The sequence below is a fragment of the Alligator mississippiensis genome, chromosome 5 (genome assembly GCF_030867095.1).
Source record: "Alligator mississippiensis isolate rAllMis1 chromosome 5, rAllMis1, whole genome shotgun sequence".
Lineage (NCBI taxonomy): Eukaryota > Metazoa > Chordata > Crocodylia > Alligatoridae > Alligator > Alligator mississippiensis.
Genome location: NC_081828.1, coordinates 190,010,417 through 190,031,975, shown reverse-complemented (window position 1 = coordinate 190,031,975; position 21,559 = coordinate 190,010,417). Strand labels below are relative to the sequence as shown.

The 21,559-nt window shown below is 42.8% G+C and overlaps 1 protein-coding gene across 3 annotated transcripts in view; it reads left to right on the top strand.

Annotated features, from left to right (window-relative positions):
- Positions 1-21,559, top strand: part of ODAD2 (outer dynein arm docking complex subunit 2) — a 195,115-nt gene that overhangs the window by 88,863 nt on the left and 84,693 nt on the right. For all 3 annotated transcript variants that reach the window (XM_059729109.1, XM_019498106.2, XM_019498108.2), the window contains one exon: positions 1,637-1,879. In XM_059729109.1, the coding sequence (XP_059585092.1) occupies positions 1,637-1,879 (243 nt within the window). The remainder of the gene's footprint in view (positions 1-1,636; positions 1,880-21,559) is intronic.

The following is a 21,559-nucleotide window of genomic DNA, read 5'->3' as shown; positions in this document are numbered from 1 at the left end:
GCTGGGGGCTTGCTGCTAGCTTTCCCACTGGCAGATCGGGGCAGGGGACTGAGACCTGCCCCTCCCGTGTAGCTCTTTCCAAGCCCTACACCTTGATCATCCGATCAGGGCATGGGCTGGGACTTGCCTCTGACAGAGACAGTTCCCAGTCCTCGCTCTGCAATCTTACGGCAGGAGCTGGAGGGCCTGTTGCCCACTCAGCTACGTGATTGCTGAGCTGAGTGGGGAACAGGCTGGGGATCCTGTTTCCTGTTCAGCTCTGTGATCATGAAGATGGGCAGGGAACAGGCTCCCCAGCCACCACCAGCAGGGAGCTCCCAGCACCAGCTCTACAACCATGGGGGCAGCGCTGGGAGATCCCTGTCTCCCAGTCTGATCTCTGCAGTATTGGGGCTTGGGCTGGAAGATAAGGATCTCCCAGTCCCCCATTCTCCAATCATGATAGTGAAGCAGGGTCTGGGAGATAAAGATCTGCCAGCCCCCACTCTCCGATCACAATCTCAGATCAGGGGGGCTTGGAGCTCCCTGCTGCTGGGGCAGGGGAACATAGTCCCCACCCCAGCAGCTGGTGGCTACTAGGGGCAGAGAAAAATCTCTTGTCCCCTGCTAGTCAGCTGACCAGGAGCAGATTTGCTCCCAGTCAGACATCTACACAAGCACTACTGTGCAGTAACTAACTGCAAGTAAATTTGCTCCTTGCATTTGCAGGTAGCAAATTTACTTGGGATTATCAAAGTTTAGTGTGCAGTAAGCATGTGCATGATTAGATGTGCATGCTTACTGCACAGTAAACTATGCTACTGTTAAGTAAAATGTCTCATGTAAACATACCCAAGTTATTAACTGGTCCATCCTGTCTTAAGTATAACATCTGCCAGGGGCCTAGGATGCCTTAAAGGGACCCATCTGCAGACAGCAAGATCAGGCGTGTATAAAGGTGAATTTTAAGTGACCTGACTTTTGCTTAATGTAATTTAGTTAGGATTTGGCCCAGCAGATTTAATTTTAACTATAAATTAGATTCGTAAGTATGAAATAAGCAAACAAGCAATGTGTAAATACTATCTAGTTCTAATTCAACCTGAGAGCATACTGTGACAACCACACAAACCAGTCATCATATGTAAACCATAAACATAAAATCCAACAGATTTAATAGCTTTTATCTCTGCCTAAAATAAGACTAATTACATTTTAAAATTACAGCTTTAATTCAAGTTGATTACTTTAATATTCTGAGCCAGTCAGCTATATGAAATACCATGTCCTATGGCCTGTATCTAGGCTTTGCAAAATTAGGTTTTTAACTTTTAATTAAATTTTATGTCTATTCACTGAGATTTAAAATTAGGAAAATATACCAGTGCTCATGGTGAGAGGTCTTTTTGATGCTGAGTGATTAATTTAGAATAAATGATTATTTTATATTCTTTATTTTCTATTTTTCTCTTATTTTAATTAATAGCTTAAAATCAAAATAAATAACTGTGCATTGTATATTTTCATTAACTATGTTTGAATAATTAATACTGAAGTCATTGCTTTAACGCTATAACTTCATCATAAAAATGAAAGCATTATCTTATAACAGTAATATGATGGAAATAATGGGGTTTTTTTTCTTTCTTTTACTTAGATTTCGGGAATACAAAGTCATAGAAACTTTGGTAGGACTGCTAACTGATCAGCCTGAAGAAGTACTTGTGAATGTTGTTGGAGCACTAGGGGAATGTTGCCAAGAGCCGATAAATCGAGCTATTATCCGTAAATGTGCTGGCATACCACCTCTGGTTAATTTACTTACTGGAACCAATCAGGCACTTCTAGTGAATGTCACCAAAGCAGTAGGATCTTGTGCAGCTGAACCTGAAAATATGATGTAAGTTGTTCAACTTCATAGTATTTTAATTACTTAATGTATTTGTTTGTAAAAAAGTCCTGGCAAGAATGTAAATAAAATGTTTGGGCTAAGCCTGGATGTTTAACACGAATGTAAAGATTCTTATACAAAATAAAAACAGACATAAGATACAGTTTTCATCAGATAGCTCATGTAAGTTACAGAATAGTTGTTTGACATAAATGGGGAATATGTGAAGGGATTTTTAGTGTGTAATGACTTTTTCATATCAAACAGTGCAGAATATTGAGTCACTACCTGATGCACTAGTATGACATCCACTGCATCATAGTAGCTATTAGGCCTGTGTGAGTAGGCAGCTATTCAATCCAGCTTCGGATGCCAGCGATGCAATCCAGAGCTCCGGACTGGGTTCCTGCTTCGATCCGGCTGAAGCAGCTCCGAGGCTTCAGAGTCACCTCAGAGATCTGGCCATAGGGTATAATGGGGAATCAATTAAATATCTATAACTTTGTTGTTTTTTGTCTGATTTGGATGAAACTTGCACAGGTGGTAGCCTCTGCTGAGAGCATGAAGCCTGCCAAGTTTCAATGAGTTTGGTGCAGGGGTTCAGGGGGAACTGCACCACATAGCATGCACCACATGGGGGTGAAAACTTCAGGAGTGGCGGCCCCTGCTGAGGCCCTGCGGTGTAACACATACATGTGACGTGAGTTTTGCTTTCAAGAATTTGGGGTGCAGTTCCCCCCGAACCCCTGCACCAATCTTCTTGAAACTTGGTAGGCTTCGTGCTCTCAGCAGAGGCTACCACCCCTGGACGTTTCATCCAAATCAGACAAAAAACAATGAAGTTATAGATATTTCATTGATTCCCCATTATACCCTATGGCCAGATCTCCAAGGCAGCTCTGAAGCTTTTCCAAAGTGGTTCGGAAGCTCCAAACCACTTCAGAAAGCCCAACAAAGCCAGCGCTTCAATCTGGACAAGCTTCTCTGGATCCGAACCACGGTCTGAAGCCTCGCACAGCCCTGGTAGCTATTACTTTCTCAGTTGTTTCACAGTGAAAGCACATTTCTAGGTTTCAAATTTAAGTTGTTGTGAGCTTTATTCTGCAGTAGTTTGTTTTGTTTTTTACTTTCCATAGATTATATTTACAGTAAAACAGTACATTTTATGGTAGATTATTCTATATTTAAACATAAATATTTCAGAAGGAAAATTAATAGGAGGAAAAAGGTTTGTATTCTTGAAAGACTTGGATAAATCTTTAAAGTTATTGGTTTTATCTGACTGATCCATGGAGCAGATCCTCAAGGAATCCATTTCTAAGCACTTGGAGGAGAAGATGGTGATTAAGAACAGTCAGCATGGATTCACCAGGGGCAAGTCATGCCTGACCACCCTGATTATTTTCTACGATGAGGTGACTGGTGGGGAGACCAGTGGATGCGTTATACCTTGATTTTTGCAAGGCTTTTGAAACGGTTTCCCACAACATTTTTGCAGGCAATTTAAGGAAGTACAGGCTGGATGAATTGACTGTAAGGTGGATAGAAAATTGGCTGGAGCATCAGGCTCAGAGGGTAATAATCAATGACTCGATGTTTAGTTGGTAGCTGATATCAAGTGGAGTGCTCCAGGGGTTGGTCCTGGGGCTGATTTTGTTCAATGTCTTCATCAGTGACCTGGAAGATGGCATAGAGTGCACCCTCAGGAAGTTTGCAGATAATATCAAGATGGGGGGAGTAGTAGATACGCTGGGCTAGGCTACAGAGTGATCTAGACAAATTGGAGGACTGGGCCAAAATAAATCTCATGAGGTTCAACAAGGACTAGTGCAAAGTCCTGCACTTAGGACAGAACAAACCCACACACCAGTACAGGCTGGGGGCTGACTGGCTGGGAAGCATCTCTTTAGAAAAGGACCTGGGGGTTACAGTGGACAATAAGCTGAATATGAGCCAACACTGTGCCCTTGTTGCCAAGAAGGCGAATGGCATACTGGGATGCATTGGTAGGAGTGTTGCTAGCAGGTCAAGGGAAGTGATTATTCTCCTCTATTCAGCACTGGTGAGGCCACATCTGGAGTAGCATGTTCAGTTTTGAGGCCCCCACTTCAGAAATGATGTGGACAAATTGGAGAGGGTTCAGCAGAGGGAAACAAAAATGATGAGGGAGCTGGGGCACATGACTTATGAGGAAAGACTGAGAGAACTGGGCTTATTTAGTCTACAGAAGAGGAGACTAAGGGGATTTAATAGCAGCCTTCAACTATGTGAAGGGGGGTTTGAAAGAGGATGGAACTGAACTGTTCTCAGTGGTGGCAGATGGGAGAAGAAGGAGCAAAAGTCTCAAGTTGCAGCAAGGGAAGTTTGGGTTAGATATTAGGAAGAATTTTCTTACTAGGAGGGTAGTAAAACACTGGACCAGGTTACCCAGAGAGGCAGTGAAATCTCTATCTTGAAGTTTTTTAAGTCCCAGCTAGACAAAGAGCTGGTTGTGATGATCTAGTTGGAGATGGAGCAGGGGGTTGGACTAGATGACCTCCTGAGGTCCCTTCTAGGCCTTACTTTCTATGATTCTAAATGTTTAAAAGGCATATTTGAAGCTCTACTTAATAGGAATGTTGTTAGTATTTTGTCTTGAAAACAATCCAATGTCATTAATCTGTCTATAAGCAGGTACTTATCTCTTTTTCCCCTTCTCTTTCCCCAACTAAAGAGAAAGACTGATGTTCTGTTCAGAGTTACTGCTCTCTGACTGGTTTTGTAAAGTCAGAATCATATAGCTTACAAAACAAACAAACAAACTTCACATGTTCCAAAACCCAAGTCAGCATTTACTGTGTGTGCTGTGTCTAGGACAGAAACATATACCTCAGGGTTTTGGGCATGATTTCCTCATTAGACAGGAGCGAGGTCAGAAAGAGAGAGTTAACTAAAGCTGCTCCTGCTCTGATTTGCATAATTCACTTGATATTCATATAGCAGTGCAAGGATTCATTTTCTCTGAATAGGGCTTTTGTTTTCATGCTTTGGCTGTCACCCAGTGGCAAAAGGCTAGATAATACACACACAACTGTAAACATGGCTTATATGAACAGTGTTAGACATGAAATATGAAAGTAAAAGTGAAATTATCTCTGCAGCTTATTTCTAATGAAGACTAGTAAGCATCAGCTTTATACACTAATATATTAACTCAACAGAATTAATCAACTGAGAAATTCAGACACCAATAAACTGGCTTTCATAAAACCTCAGATATACTCCCATACTCAGAGCTATCACTTCAAATATGCAGTATGGATAGCTTCAGACTGAAATGTGGTCAGCCCAAGCACCAAAAATAACACCAGTTATAGCTAAAATTGTGGTCAAACAAAGTCTATCTTGTTTTTGAGAAAGAGAGAGTACAGGTTGTTTGGGAGGAAATTTTAAAAAGATTGCCAAGTATGGAGGAAGGAATTGGATCTCAGGTTCATATGAAAAAAATCTCCAATGAAAGTTCCTAACATTATATATAAAAAGGAAATAAGGTTTTAGTTTGGGGCTGGAATGCACTTTTCATTATTACCAAAAAGCAATTAGAGTTAAATGCTTGTTATTAGCTAGACTGTTAGCTACATGGGGTCCTAGACAAATAGTACTCTAAGGCTGCAGCATGTTAAGATGACTTCAAGAGAGATTGTGCTCTTATTTTCCCTACGGCTTGATTCTGTAAGGTACTGATAATTCCGATCCTGAACAAACAAGAAGCTGAAACACATGCTTAACTTAAGTACTGACTTCAGTCAAACAATTCACATGCTTCAGTGAGTTGCTGGAGTAAGTGTTCAGCCTCTGGTCAGATTGAGATGCTAAAGTTCCCCAGCATGCACAGGAACTGTTCTCTCTGTCTCTGGATATTTTTCACCTTGGTCTAGCAACCTGTTTCAAGGTCCAATGCAGTGAGAATTGGAAACTTAGCCCCCTACTACTCCACCCTGCCCCATTTGGGGCAGTTTGGTCACCAACAGAGATGTGGTCAGGCAGTCTTTTCCCTACTACTCAAGCACCAAAATAGGGGATTATTTATTATTTGCTGTTCATGCATATATTCATTATTAATTAATCTTGATTAACATTAATAATTTAATGTCTGTTGTTATTCTTAGATTATTTCTGCATGCAGCAAAACATTTTGGAATTCATTTTTTACTGCAGGTTATTTTCTGTAATTTTCAGCAAAAAATGTTGGGAAACAATTTGTGTGGGTGTCTAGTTTTATGTACACTTTACTTTTCCTATACAGCAACCTTGATGTGTCTTGTCCTGGCAAAATGTCTGCCATGTATCACTGCCTAAACAAGCAACATCTGCCTCTTTCTAAACCCAAAACATCATGAAACTAACAGATATAAATGTGTATTATTGATCAAGAAGTAGATGATTAGAAGAGAATTGAAGTTCTGAATTGAGGATCTTAATAAATTAATAAAGCTAGATAAGTTGTAATTAGTAAATATCACTGGCAGTTTTTATAGTTTCAGATGCTTTGGAATTTGTAAAATATCTCTTAATCCTGGACTGCATCAGTTCCTTCTTTCATGATATATACTAGGGCTGTGCAAAATTTTGATGGGTGCTTCATTTTGAAGCTGTTTTGATGTGTTTCAAGCTTGAAACAGTGAAATTGAAATGAAACAAAAGGCTTCAAAACAGCTTTGAAATGAAACGAGGGCACTCGAAATGTTTCGGAAGTTTCAAAATGTTTTGAGTTTTGAAGCTGGGCTTGCTGCAGCTAAACAGAAACTAAGGAGAGGGAAGGGGAAAAGGGGGGAAGGACTGCTTTCTGATATTGATATCTAGCTCCCTGTTCGATTCCCCACCTCTCTGATCACTTCCCCCAGCTCCCTGATCACTTCCCCAGCTCTTTCTGGGGGACACAGGCACCCAAGTTGCACACAGGATTTTAGCAGGCTGCCGCTGAAACTGCAGCAGCAGCCTGCCAAAACCCAGCACGCAGATCCAGGGGCCCACAGCCCCTGGGAAGAGCTGGGGCAATGATCAAAGGGCTGGGGAAATGATCAGAGCGTTGAGGGGAGTCAAACCACGAGCTGGGAGAATGTACAGATCCCTGAACATTCCCCCAGTTCCTGGTTGGATTTCCCAGCTCCCTGATCTTTCCCCCAGCTCTCTTATTGATTTCCCCAGCTGTTGCCAGGGGCCACAAGCCCCCAGATGATGCAGAATGACAGCAGGCTGGTACTGCCAGCTGGAACCGGTGCTGGGCACAGTCCGTGCCAAGTGCCAGGAAGACTGGTGCTGGCCCCAGCCAACAGCGGCAGCATGCTGTCATCCTGCACGCAGATCTGGGTGCCCGTGTTCCCTGGGAGGGCATCAGGGCTGTGCCAGGCTCCTCCTGGGGGGATACGGGCCCCCAGATCTGCGCATGGAATGACAGCAGGTTGCTGCTGCCGGCAAGTGATATGAGTTTTGCTTTGAACAGTTTGAGGTGCAGTTTTCCAGAAACCTCTGCACCTATCTCCTTGAAACTTGGCAGGCCTCTGCCCTCAGAAGGGGCTACCATTCCTGCAATTGTCATCCAAATCAGGCAAGAAATGACAAAGTTATAGGTATTTTCATGATTCCCCATTATTGCCTATGGGTGAAACATTGAAACACATCAAAACAGTGAAACAGTTTTGACAAAACGAAACGGAACAGTGCTTCAAAATGAAATGATGAACTGAAATGCTGTCCCTTCAAAATGGCAAAATGGAAGTCAAAACGAAATGGTGCTGTTTTGCACAGCCCTAATATATACCAGTGCACCTATGTAATGGAGCTCCTACCCCATCACTGAAGGAGAGAACGAGCCAGGGAGCAGCTGGTAGGCTCCAGGCACTTGGAGGGACTAATAACAGCAGAGGGCCTTTTAATAAAATGGCCACCTGTCCCAGGTTCAGCCAGCACAGTGCAGCCAGTGATTGACAGCCTTGAGGTGGAAGCAGTGGGTTAAGAGACCCAGAGAGAGAGGTTAGAGACCTTATAAAACTAAGACAGGGGCCTGACCAGCCAAGGGGGAAGGGCTATAGACTACAGGGAGCTACGAGGAAGTCCCTGCACTACGCAGCAGCAAAGCTAAGTGTTTCGGCCTTATGTTTTAGTTCATTACCACGGTGTGACATTGACCCAAATTTGGGATGAAATCTTTTGTTTGGGAGTTTGGAGGCCACCAACAGAGCCTGGGGGGAGCACTGCTGTCAGCTGAAGGACTGTAGCATGTGGCAGAAAAGACTGAAACCATAAGTCCTCCTCAAGAGTGAGACTGGGATCAAGGAACCCAATGCTCATGAGAGTGAGATCTGAGCCAAGGGGCCCAGAGCCCATTAAAGTGAGACTGGGGCTGAAGGGCCCAGAGCCCATGAGGGCAAGACTCAGGCCAAATGGCCTAGCGCCCATGAGGGCACGACTGGGGGCCAAGGGGCCTAGAGCCTGTGAGGTACAAGACTAAGGCCAAAGGCATAGAGCCTATGAAGGGTAAGTCTGGGGCTGAGATGCCAAGAGCCCACAAGGCAAGGCTGAAGCTGGGGTCCAGGAGCCTAGTGTCCTGGGACAGTGGACCTTGGGTAGAGGGACTCAGCCAAACTAAAGCGGGCAAAGGCTAGGGCACTTCAGCCTAAGCAAGGATCTAAGACCTGAAATGAAACCTTCCTGACCTGTAAGGGCAGGATTTAGGCCAGTCCAATTACGCCGGTCCAATTATAACAACAAGGTGTGGCAGATGAGCAAGAGACTGAGACCCTGAGAGGACAGAGGGGGCAAGTGAGGCAGAATCCAGGAGGCTACTTGAAAGTGAGTTCGCTGCCTCAGGGAAAGACCTGCTACAACCTGCTTTTTATTTTGATATTTTTTACTGTTATGTATAAAAAACCTCCTTATGTTAAAAGAATATTATTAAGGTTGCAAAGTGAGACATTTAAAGGTTAGAAATGTCAGATATATGTTGCTTTTGCACCTTAATATGACCCCACAGTGTATATGCATTGTGGCAGTCTTTAATTACATAATTGCATACAATGTTTCCACAAAACCACTGTTGTTCTCAGTGTACAGGGTGAACCAGTTAATGAGAAGCTCTTTCATATTTTCTTTTATCTTCATTGTACATTATGTCATCCTATTCCAACCCCATTTAGTAGACAAAATTATTCATTTTTGGATTTACCCAAAGAACCTCGTCATTTTCATACTGGATTTTCGCATCTCTATAATATTTGAGTGCCTCATAAACATTAATGAAATCATTTTCATGAAACTCCTGCGAGATGAATATGTTTTAGTCACCATTTAACAGATAGTATACTCAAGTATGGAGAGATTATGTCCCTTAATTGTGGGTGACACATTTGTCATAGTACTTATAAGTATATTTTATAGTACTGCATATATTTAGAACATGGCTTCCAATGAATTTGTTGCAGCAATGAATGCTTAGCATTTATGCAAATCATGCCTTAACTTCTCAAGTCAGGTGCCCCAAAAAAGAGAAACACCATCCATGAAAAAACTGATTTAAGTGCTTTTTTTAGCATGCCACACGAACTCTGTGACAGAGGCAGGTGTAAAAACTACTTCTCCATGGAAGGATTTAATGTTTTAACTAGAAGACAGCCATCCTTTCTTCCTGCAGTTCCCTGCTTCATTCACTATTAGAGTCGTCAACCCAATAATTTTCGTTTTACTAACAATCTGCAAAATCTTTATTGACACACAAACTATTTTACTGACATAGGGTTTTACTAACTTATGTTTTACATCAAGTGTGACCAACCTGAGGCATGGGTGAGTCTGCCTCATGTGCAGTATGTGGCAGATCAGAATGGAGCAGGGCAGTTAGGGGAAAGAGAAGAAAGCAATGCCAACTTTCTAAATCTGGTTTGAACTCCCACCCAGAAGCCTGGGAAAATAAATTTTATTTTCCTCCCTCCATCTTGCTGAGTCTCTCAGACTGCTCAGGGCCATGCAACCGTGCCTACCTTCAAGGTGAGCAAACCATTACGGGCAGGCAATGGCCATTGGGATGCAGTGACAGCATGTGGCTGGGGTGTGTGGAATGGGTTATGGAGACTTCTGTAATCCCCAGAACCCTGAAAGATAGCTCCCTCCAGGGCATCAAGCTGTACTCCCACTCGGACACAATATGGCGCTGCTCTGCTCTTTCTATCCATCAACAATTGCATCCAGCCTCATTCTGACAACAGATGTTCACTCAAGCTCACTGTTTCACACTTTTTTTTATGGATAACTCAATTTATTTAGGACTTTACAGACAACCATTTTTGGCCTTTTTCTATGGACAGCTGGCAGCCCTGTTTACTATATACCTTCCAACTTCCGCAACAAACATAGCACATTTCTACAGTGAACAGTACAAAGAACACCTTGATTTATCTCCAGAGCATGTTCACCCCAGGCAGGAAATGAGGTGCAATCCTATATATGACCAAGTCATTAAAGGCAAGTATCATAACTCAGTTGTGCTAGAGGGTCAAAAACCAGGTTGAACAGGCAACCTTAATTCTGACTTTTTCTAACTTTTGAATACTTCTCTTTTAATCTTGATAATGTTCTTTTATAGCAGGTGGTATTTTGTGTGTTTTTCCTAGACTTTTAAATAAGCAAATTGAAAACAAAATGATGTAGCATTATGTTGATACTTGGGTCATCAGCGGTGTTAGAAATTAGAGATTCACTCCAATATTTCAAGCAGCTGTTCTGATAGCCATTGTATATTGTTTTCTTTTGTGTGGACTAGCCTTAGAGGGAAATGAGACACTTGTCTGGGTTATAGGTATGTGCCGAAATTCAAGTAATGATGAGTGTAGCCTGGATTACATTCTCTGGAGGAGATATACTTTGGTGGACACAGTGTCCTTGCTTTTCCTTGCTTCTTGTCTCAATTTCTTTGCCAAGATATTCTCAGTTTTCCTTCTGTGGCCTGGATCCTTGTCAGATTGGGTAGCATAACTAAGGCAGGATGACCAGGACAGCAGCTCCACAGTCACTGACCTTAGACAAGGTTTAGAAAAAGCAATAGCTGCCACCACAGCCACTCTGCTGCCTTGTTACCCCTCTAGTCAGATCCTCCTTCCTCTCGCTCATTTGCTCCCAGATTCATCTCTTTGCCCTCTCACTCCCTCTCTCCCCTGTGGCAGCCTTGTCCCCTTTGCATCTGAATTGTACAGCATATCCTATAGCAGGAGAAGAAGAGGGGTGTAACGGAGAGCTACTTGTGTGTACGCAGCTATGAGTGGATGCAGGGGGCTAATTTGCTTCATAGGGGAGTGGTGCCTGTGCAGTCTGGTCAGCATTAGGAGTGGTGAAAAGTTTGAGCATAATTGGTGAAGTCAAAAATCTTCCAAGTTCTGGAAGCAAATTTGTACTGAGTATATGTAAATTGCAGTTTTACAAAGGCTTACAACTTGGCCAGATTTGAGTCGTTTTCCATAGGATGTTGAAGGAACATCCTGATGCAATGGCTAATCCCTGCCAAATTTCAGATGCATAATCTAAATCATTGGGCATGTTGATTTTCCAAAAGATGTGGCTGCCAGAATTTTTACCGGTCATATAGGTTTTCCAAAAGGTGTGGCTGCCAGAATTTTTAAAATATTGATAAAACAATATATTTTCCCCCAAGCCTCTGAACTAATATGGCCGAAATTTCCAAAAATATCAGCTTCGAGCAGGCAGCTAGCATGCAAATTCCAGCCAGAACACCTATGGTCTTCAAAATGCTAAGCAAATAAACTTTTATATAGTGGTTTTATAATGGGAAGCATCAAGTAACCTTAATTATAAGTGGTGTAACATATAATATTGCTACTTAGCATCGATATTTAATAAACCCCACTTTTACATAAGATAACTAAGTACCATGGTAGACAGTAACTTAGATGTCTTATCAGAAGTGAAGAAGGAAAATATATAATGTTGACCATGGATCTACATTAGAAGTCAATTAAAGTGGTAGCTCAAAGATTTAATTTAAACCTTAGATATACCTGGAGGACTGGAAATGAATAAAACAGCAAGAAATGCCCACTGATGATTGCATACCTAAAAGATGTAATCATTTTTCCATTTTTCAGTTAACTCTTAAATATTCCAGGGTATAGACATTCTGTACTACTTAGGTTGATGCACATGATGGAATTTTAAATCTTCTGTGAACATTTCTTCCCTTCAAACCACCAAGCAGGAAGCATGTGTTCCCTAGTTTTCAATAAAGGACTTGCCTTAGATTAGCATTATTCAAAAGCACAACAGATGACTGAGGATGGAAATAAAAATGGCAAAAGTAAATATTGAATCAGTGTCCTGCATGATGTGAGGTTTCCAAGTAAAGTTGGTTTTGAAAAAGGTGCAAAATACACCTTACATTGAAATTAGGACCTGATGTTTCCCTTTTGCAGGTTCCTGCAGCATAGAAGCTGGGAAATACTTTTCTTGGTAGGGAAGCAGGCATTTTCACTTGCTCACCTCCATAGAAACAGCAGGAATTGGGCACCAAACTTGTGGATCTCCTTCCTGCAGGCCAATGAAAGCAAAGACATTTCACTTGGAAGCGTAGTGACCCCATACTGTTGCTAGTAGAGCTTTACTTCCAGAAATTCTGCTGCCAGATTGTTCCTCTGGAAATCCCCTTTTCCAGGGTGTACATATCAAGAAGAGGGAATGTAGGCCACTTAAATGTGTTCAGTCCATGTTAACTTGTGCTATGTTAATGCCTGGTCTCAGAGGAGAGAACAGTGCTGCAGAGATGTTCACTGACCCCATATCACTGCCTCTGGCCTGCCCAGTCAGTTCAGCAGAGCCTGAACCCCACAGTACACCAGCAGGAAGGATTTCAGGGGCTCAGGAATTTTGCAGGAAAGAAGTTTGCAGCACTCCCATACCTCTCCAGTCTGAATGTGCAGAAGTGGAACATTTGGACTTTTAAAATATTTTACTGTCTCAGAAAAGACTACAACAAATTTTATGAAACACGTAAAAAATCTTTTTTTCTTTAACAGCAAACTTGAAAAAAAAAGGGTGGAAAGTCTTGCCTCAGAGCCGTATATTTGCTGAAATCATGACTGATTCAAAAGATTTATATAGGTATCATTTTTCATCTTCTATAGTTTCAATAGTCCTGTACTATAATAAGGAAGGATAATCAACTTTATCAATGTAATGGAACTGAAACATTAAAAATTGAGTTAGGCAGTCTCATGGTGAAATTCATCACGAAGATTATGGGTAACACTAACAGCTTTACATTTTCTCATAATTGATGAGTGAGTTCCCTTCAGCAATTAATCACTGATGCTACTGTTAAAACTGAAATTTCTGGTATCAATACAAATGTAGCAAGAGACCCCACTGGAAATAAAGGGTTCCTCTACACATGCAGAAAGGCTGCTTCGATGTGCTGTAATTATGGCGTGTCAGAGCAGACTCGATTAACTGAGTCTGCTGGACCGTGGTAATTACCGTGCTCATGAACAACGCATGCCCCCAGAGGCTGGAGGGGGCATGGCGACTGCCTGCAGGTGGTGGCGACATTGGCAGTGGCGAACAGGGAGCTCCTGCAGGCAGCTGCAGCAGTGTCGGTGGTGGTGGGCAGGGGGTGGTGAGTGCCGACCCACGGTCAGCAACCGCCCACTCACAGACACCGCCAGCAGTGTTAGCGGCGAGGGGGGGTGATAAGTGGTGACTGCTTACAGGCACCACTGGCACCGTCAGTGGCGCTTCTCTCAGGGGGTGCACTGCCAGTCTCAGGGGGTGCACATGCACCCCCTGTGCATCACCAATGACTGTGATCTAGCAGACTCCAGTGTCACACGCATCAGCATTCCCGTTCTGAAAAATGCTGGCAGGGGTGCTTCAAACTAAAGCTCATTCAATGAGCTTTAGTTCAAAGTGCCATGCTGCCATTTTTCAGTGTGGGGACGCTGACGCATGTGACACACTGAGCACTTTTTAATTAGCACAACTCTTGGAGCTGTGCTAATTAAAGTGCTCCCCTTCCCCGCTTCCCAGAGCACATCTATAAATGTCCAATATGTTTACATTTGGACATCTCTATCCCAGAATGAGATTCATAGACAGAGTAGGGCACCAAAAGTAGGGCATGAGGCATAGGTTTGTGTGGAAAGATTGTAATAGCTTTGTATCCCTTGGCTAAGCAACAACTCAGTCTATCTTTTCTCCCTGTTTATCTAAATTTAGAAAGATCTTGTCATCATAGAGTGACTTTTGTGGAGCCAAGATTTCAGCCTTGGTATTTAAGTGCTGGACAAGGATTAAAGGCACTCACTTTTCTGTCATATGGTATGTGTGAAGGTAGTCCTTATTATGAGTATTTTGTCAGCTTTACATTCTGCTCCATGTTTAATCTTGGGCTACTATTTGAATGAATGCCATTGAACTTCTGTACTTTTGATTTTAATAAGGTAAGGAACATTGAATCATCCACTACACCATTTTTTTTAAGGAAGTAATGTTGCAATTCCATTATTGGAAACCTCTTGCTGCTCTAAAGAATTCGAGATCCCAATGTGCATTGGCAGCACAGAGCAAAATACCATATTTACTCCAATATAAGACAACCCTGATTATAAGACAACCCTCCAGTAATTAGAATCTATATATAGAAAATTTATAAATTTGTTATAATTTTCCAGGTATACAATCTAATTATTGGAGGTTTGTCTTGAATTTGTCAACCTACCACTGCTACAGCAGGGAAAGTAAATCTGGCGAGTCAAGTAGTCCCTTTGCCCTCTGCCCCTCAACATTTTCAAGGGGGTCTTTAATTTTGTTGTTGTACTAATTGCATCTGTTCAATAAAGTATCATTCAGAGACGAGCCAGACAAAAAACTCACTTAATATTTTGCATCCTTAATTTTAAAAAAGGGATAATTAAGTCCCTATATTAAAGAATCTAAATCACAATGATGGAGAAGAATCACTTAGAATGATTTGAGGGGATGTAACTAGATCATGGATTTAAATTTTAAAAAACAGAAAAGAATATGGAATATAATGCATTTTCTAAAAGTGACATCTCTTAATGTGGTGATCTCCAAAGGGAAGTGCTGACATCCCTAACGCATGATCAGGTTATATGCTGGGCTACCTAGAGCATTTGAAATTGTACTGTAGAGTGCAAACCCACATTGTCAAGACCATAGGAACAGCTAACAATAGGCAAGTCTTGTCCCATCTTATATGAATATGTAGTATAACCTAATTATAACAAACCCCGTTTATAACAAACCCCAGCTTTTAACAATCCCAACAGTAGAAGTAATTTTTTCATCATTATGATGCAGCAAATTAACTAACTCTAATAGAAACACCTAACTTTTCCCCTGGTTCCATGGCTGTTGTTACTGTAGAGCTTCAATTTTCTCTTTGTTTTCTTTGTGATTCCTTCAGATATTGGTGTTATAATATTAGTATTAAATTCATTCTTTATTGCAACATGGGGTGTTAAGAAATGATGCCTTAATTTGCTATGCATATAGACTGCCAGAAGGCAGGTGCCTTTGTCATACTGCACCAAGCCCTTGTGACATTCTAAGGCCACATCTCAAAATGAAATTGTTATAAGTAAGCATGTGGACATGAGACAGGAAGGGTGGATCATGTACCTCTGATTCACTTGATTCAGGAATTAGATATTTCTTCATGTTAGTCCACTTGATCATTGCTATGTTGAGACAAATTTAGCACATGATAGAAAAACACTTCAGGTTTATAGAGCACGCAGACTTCTTCAGTGATATATATTACATACTTGTATAGCAAAAAAAAAGGTTTTTTCTTATACCAAAGCACATTTACCTGACAGAACTTCAGCAGCAGGGTCTAAAATGTCTGAAGTTCTTCTCTAAACTTGATCTCCTGCACAATTTTAGGTACAGATGCTTCTAAACAATTGTAACATACTTTCTTGTGATTTTCCAGTCATTCTTCTGTTACTTAGCCTGCATTACTTGTGTTTATTCCTTAACTTTTATTAGATTTTCTTTTGCCCTTTTGGTTTGCAAACATACAGAATTCATATCTAGTTTTGTTTACTGAGGTTTTAGAGTCCTGTAACTAAAATGTAAAATTATTTTAGCCAACCAGATAGAGTTTGAGTCATATAATACTCTTTATCAAAGCAGTTTGCAACAAACAGTGAAAGTTTTTAAAAACATGTTAACTGTGGTTTCAAAGAAGACGAAATGACACTCTGCCAGAATAAAACCCTGTAATCTTACCAGTGAACACAGTATAGAGTCAGTATAGCACTGTTTATTTACATTTTTATATGTGGTCAGAGTTGGCAGGCGATAAAGCCAGACTTCTCAAAAGTGCTGGCAAATATGGTGTAACAAAGAGGATGCTAGATATAACAAACAGATGTCCAGAGTATATTGCGTGTGTGTTTCAGCAATCCATATTAAAGTTTATTCTGGAAATATTCAATATTAAGAACATAACAACTGCCATTTACTGGGTCAGACTGTAGGTCCATCTTGTCCGGTATCCTGTGGCACACTGTGGCAGAGAGCGGACGCTGAAAGGGAGAGTGATATGGATATGACTGGGGTTTTTTCCCTGTTCTTCTCCCACTTGCAGCCTCCAGCATTTAGGGTCTAGAAAGTTCTGATGCAGTGGCTTGTGCCCCTAATTCCCATGCTCAATAGCTACTGGTGAACTTTTCCTCCAAGAATGTTTGTCCAATCCCTTTTTTGAATCTAGCTAAACTGTCAACTTCCACAACATCTTGTGGCAATTAAATTTGAATTCAAAATTGATTTGCTATAGATTTTCTCACTGTAGTAAAATTACTACATCTCGCATTACAGCAGGTTTACTACATTCTATTATAGTAACAAAAAAATTGATTCATATTCCTAGAACTGTCATCGTGGCCATCAGGTGGACTAAATCATGATAACTTTATAAAGCAACCAGTGACCCTAGACAACCAGTTATAACAGTAGAAAGAAGCCCCATCCCCAGTGTGACCAGAGACTGACCAGAATTGATCTTAGATACAACAGCACCCTCTCTTAGAAACTGAGTGCCTATAAAGAATATATTCTATGTGCATGCAATGTGTCAGCTGCTTTGTGTGACCTCCAGAAACATAGTTTCCTCAGGCACCTAGGAGTTTCCATTTCACAGGCAGAATAGGGAGAATTCATAGATGGTATAAAACTGGCACAATATCGTTATGCCACCCCACTCCTGGCCATTGGTGTAGGGGTATAGCCACTAGGGCTGTGCAAAGCTTTGGGTGCTGATTCGATTCAGAGGAGATTTGGCCTGCTTTGGTGGCCGAATCTCCAAATCTGAATCGAATTGGGGGATCAATAAAAAGGTCCGAATCGATTCAAAGCTCTCCAAATTTTCGGAAAAGATTCAGAGAGCTTTGATGATTCAGTCATTGCTCACTGCAGCAGGGAGCTGGACCTCGACTCGGAGCTGGTAAGTAGGGGACAGGGGGACTGGAGGACAGGGGAGAGGACCATGGGGGGACCCCTGCCAGGTCCCATTCCCTGCCTGCTCCCCCAGCCTCCCCTGATCCCTGCACTGTCCCCCAGCCCTGCCCCCATGGTTGCCCCACCTGCCCCAGCTCCCAGTGCTTTAAAAAAAAGCCCCACTCACCGGGTGCTGCTGGGTGGGAGGGCAATCCCCACTGCCCCATGCTGCATGGGGGGCTCTGCCACGACCCCTCTGAACCCCCTCCCTCTCCTAAGCCCCCCCATGCCTGCCCCAGCTCTGGCCCTTTAAAAAAAAAAACCCCGAAAAAACGCCACCCGCACCAGCTCCTGCAGTGGCCTTGGGCTTTGGGGAACTTCTGCCGAGCCCCCCCACATGGTGCGGGGCAGCAGGGGCAGTGGGGATCGGCCCCCGCTGGGCAGGAACCAGTGTACCCTGGGGTTGTTGGGGGTTTTTTTCTTTAAAGGGCTAGAGCTGGGTCAGGCGGGGCAGCCATGGGGGGGGCTCGGGATGCTCATGGCAGAGCCCCCCACGCAGCATAGGGCAGTGGGGGGCAACAGGGAGCACCCCTCACTTGGCAGCACCCGGTGATTTGGGGCTTTTTTTTTTTTTCAGAGAGCCAGGAACTGGGACAGGTAGGGCAGCCATTGCTGAGGCTGGGAGAGCTGGCGGGGGATGGGCCTGCATGTTTCAGAGATTCAGCTGAATTGATTTGGGACAGTGATTTGAATCACTGAATCAAGTCACTGTCCCCCGAATCAATGAACTCAGGCGATTAGTCAAGGACGCACTGCTTTCAATGAACTCAGGCAATTAGTCAAGGTCGCACTGCAGAATAGGAGTTTTGAAGTGATGGGAGCCCAAGAAGGGTGGCTGTGCCTTAAGGAAATGATCCTTCTGGCACAAAGGGAGACGATCCCGATGAGAGGAAAAAGAGGGAAAGGGGCCAGGAGGCTTCCTTGGCTGACCAGAGAAATCCAGGGCAGTCTAAGGGCCAAAAGGGGAGCACATAAAAAGTGGAAACAGGGAGAGATCACCAAAGACGAATATACCTCCTCTGCTCGCACTTGTAGGGAGGTAGTTAGACGGGCCAAAGCTACCATGGAGCTGAGGATGGCATCCCAAGTAAAGGACAACAATAAATTGTTCTTTAAATATATAGGGAGTAAAAGGAAGGCCCAGGGAGGAATAGGACCCCTGCTAAATGGGCAGAAGCAATTGGTGACAGATGGGGGACAAGGCTGAACTCCTCAATGAGTTCTTTGCCTCAGTGTTCCTAAGTGAGGGGCACGACAAGTCTCTCACTGGGGTTGTAGAGAGGCAGCAGCAAGGCGCCAGGCTACCATGCGTAGACCCTGAGATGGTGCAGAGTCACTTGGAAGAACTGGATGCCTTTAAGTCAGCAGGCCTGGATGAGCTCCATCCGAGGGTACTGAAGGCACTGGCCGACATCATTGCACAGCCACTGGTGGGAATATTTGAACGCTCGTGGTGCACGGGCCAAGTCCCAGAGGACTGGAAAAGGGCCAATGTGGTCCCCATTTTCAAGAAGGGGAGGAAGAAGGACCCAAGTAACTATAGGCCAGTCAGTCTCACCTCCATCCTTGGTAAAGTCTTTGAAAAAATTATCAAGGCTCACATATGCGAGAGCCCGGCAGGACAAATTATGCTGAGGGGAAACCAGCATGGGTTCGTAGCGGGCAGATCGTGCCTGACTAATCTAGTCTCTTTTTATGACCAGGTTACGAAACACCTGGACACAGGAGGAGGGGTGGATGTCGTATACTTAGACTTCAGGAAGGCCTTCGATACGGTATCCCACCCCATACTGGTGAACAAGTTAAGAGGCTGTGACTTGGATGACTACACAGTCCGGTGGGTGGCAAATTGGCTAGAGGGTCGCATCCAGAGAGTTGTGGTGGATGGGTCGGTTTTGACCTGGAAGGGTGTGGGCAGTGAGGTCCTGCAAGGCTCAGTCCTTGGACCGATACTCTTTAATGTCTTCATCAGCGACTTGGACAAGGGAATGAAGTGTACTCTGTCCAAGTTTGCAGATGACACAAAGCTATGGGGAGAAGTGGACATGCCAGAGGGCAGGGAACAGCTGCAAGCAGACCTGGACAAGTTGGACAAATGGGCAGAAGACAACAGAATGCAGTTCAACAAGGAGAAATGCAAAGTGCTGCACCTAGGGAGGAAAAATGTCCAGCACACCTACTGCCTAGGAAATGACCTGCTGGGTGGCACGGAAGTGGAAAGGGATTTTGGAGTCCTAGTGGACTCCAAGATGAACATGAGTCGGCAGTGTGACAAAGCCATCAGAAAAGCCAATGGCACTTTATCATGCATCAGCAGATGCATGATGAATAGATCCAAAGAGGTGATACTTCCCCTCTATTGGGCTCTGGTCAGACCGCAGTTGGAGTACTGCGTGCAATTCTGGGCACCGCACTTCAAGAGGGATGCGGATAACCTGGAGAGGGTCCAGAGAAGGGCCACTCATATGGTTAAGGGCTTGCAGACCAAGCCCTATGAGGAGAGACTGGGGCACCTGGACCTCTTCAGCCTCCGCAAGAGAAGGTTGAGAGGTGACCTTGTGGCTACCTATAAGTTCATCACGGGGGCACAGAAGGGAATTGGTAAGGTTTTATTCACCAAGGCGCCCCCAGGGGTTACAAGAAATAATGGCCACAAGCTAGCAGAGAGCAGATTTAGACTGGACATTAGGAAGAACTTCTTCATAGTTAGAGTAGCCAAGGTCTGGAACGGGCTCCCAAGGGAGATGGTGCTCTCCCCTGGGGGTCTTCAAGAGGAGGTTAGATAAGCATCTAGCTGGGGTCATCTAGACCCACCAGTCTTTCCTGCCTATGCAGGGGGTCGGACTCGATGATCTATTGAGGTCCCTTCCGACCCTAACATCTATGAATCTATGAATCGGCCGAATCCTAATCCGAACCATGTATTAGCCACTTCACAGAGGCCTAATAGCCACTTGTCCTCTGGCCACAAACTACTACTCTAAATTGTACCAGTGAGCAAATCAGACCAGTTCCTGGCCAGACCAGAACTCTGGGCAACAAAAAGGTAGTGTGCAGCCATTTTTATGGCATTGCATGTTTTAGCTGCACTTAAGGCAGTTCAATCCAAACTCAAAATTTGGGCCCTGGATTGTGGACTCTGTAGACTTTTATATTCTTAAGTTTTTAGACTGAAACACCAGACACCAGTGAAATGCAATGAGATATACATTTTTATTTTGTTTAGGTCTGTGACTGGCCTTTTTTACATTAGATCCTGTATTGTAATCTTGTAAATATTTGTATTTCAAGGAAGTACTTAAATATTTTTATTTTACAAATCTTAAACAATAAGACTTTTGGTATCAGCTAAATACTGTATTTGATCTTTTATGAGATTCCTTTCAGCTTCCAAGTAAAATGTTAGGCTATTTTTATTAAAAGACTCTTGTCATTTATAAGCCCCTTGAGTGGTTGCTTAGTAGAGGTTTCACTATAGTTTAATTTTGTCTTCATAATGTCAACAAATTATTGTAAAATGCATTATTTAAGTGACTGTAACCACATGGGTGACTAATATTCTTGCTATGAATGAATACAGAGTTGGATGCCAACCAAAGTAAATGTTCAAGTATGCATGCTTGTATTGATTGCGGTAAGTAGCTTTATTACAGCATCCTGCTAGTGATGTTATAGTTAAGGATGAAAAGAAATTTATGTACAAAACACTTGTACCAGCCAGTTATAACATTATCTAAAATGATCCCATTATGGCTGAAGTTTTTGTGCTTAACAGATCTAGTCTGTTTTTTGTTTGTCTTTTATTTTTTGTAAAGAAAATAAAATAGGTATATTTCTGTACTGGAAAGAAACTAGAAATTGAAAATACAGATAAACCAATTTCTTTGTCAGTTAATTTTAAGTATGCCCTTTACTGTTAATAAGATTCATGAGTTTGAATAGAAATGCACTCAGATCCTCATTTCCTCTTAGTTTGATTATTCAATGAAACCATAGAAAAATGAAAACAGGATGAGAATGAGCAAACCCTTGTTTAATACATATATGTTTAATAATTGGTGAATGTCTCAGAATAAACTCTCAACAAGAGAAAATGTTAAAGGCTTTTGCTCCATATATAATGTA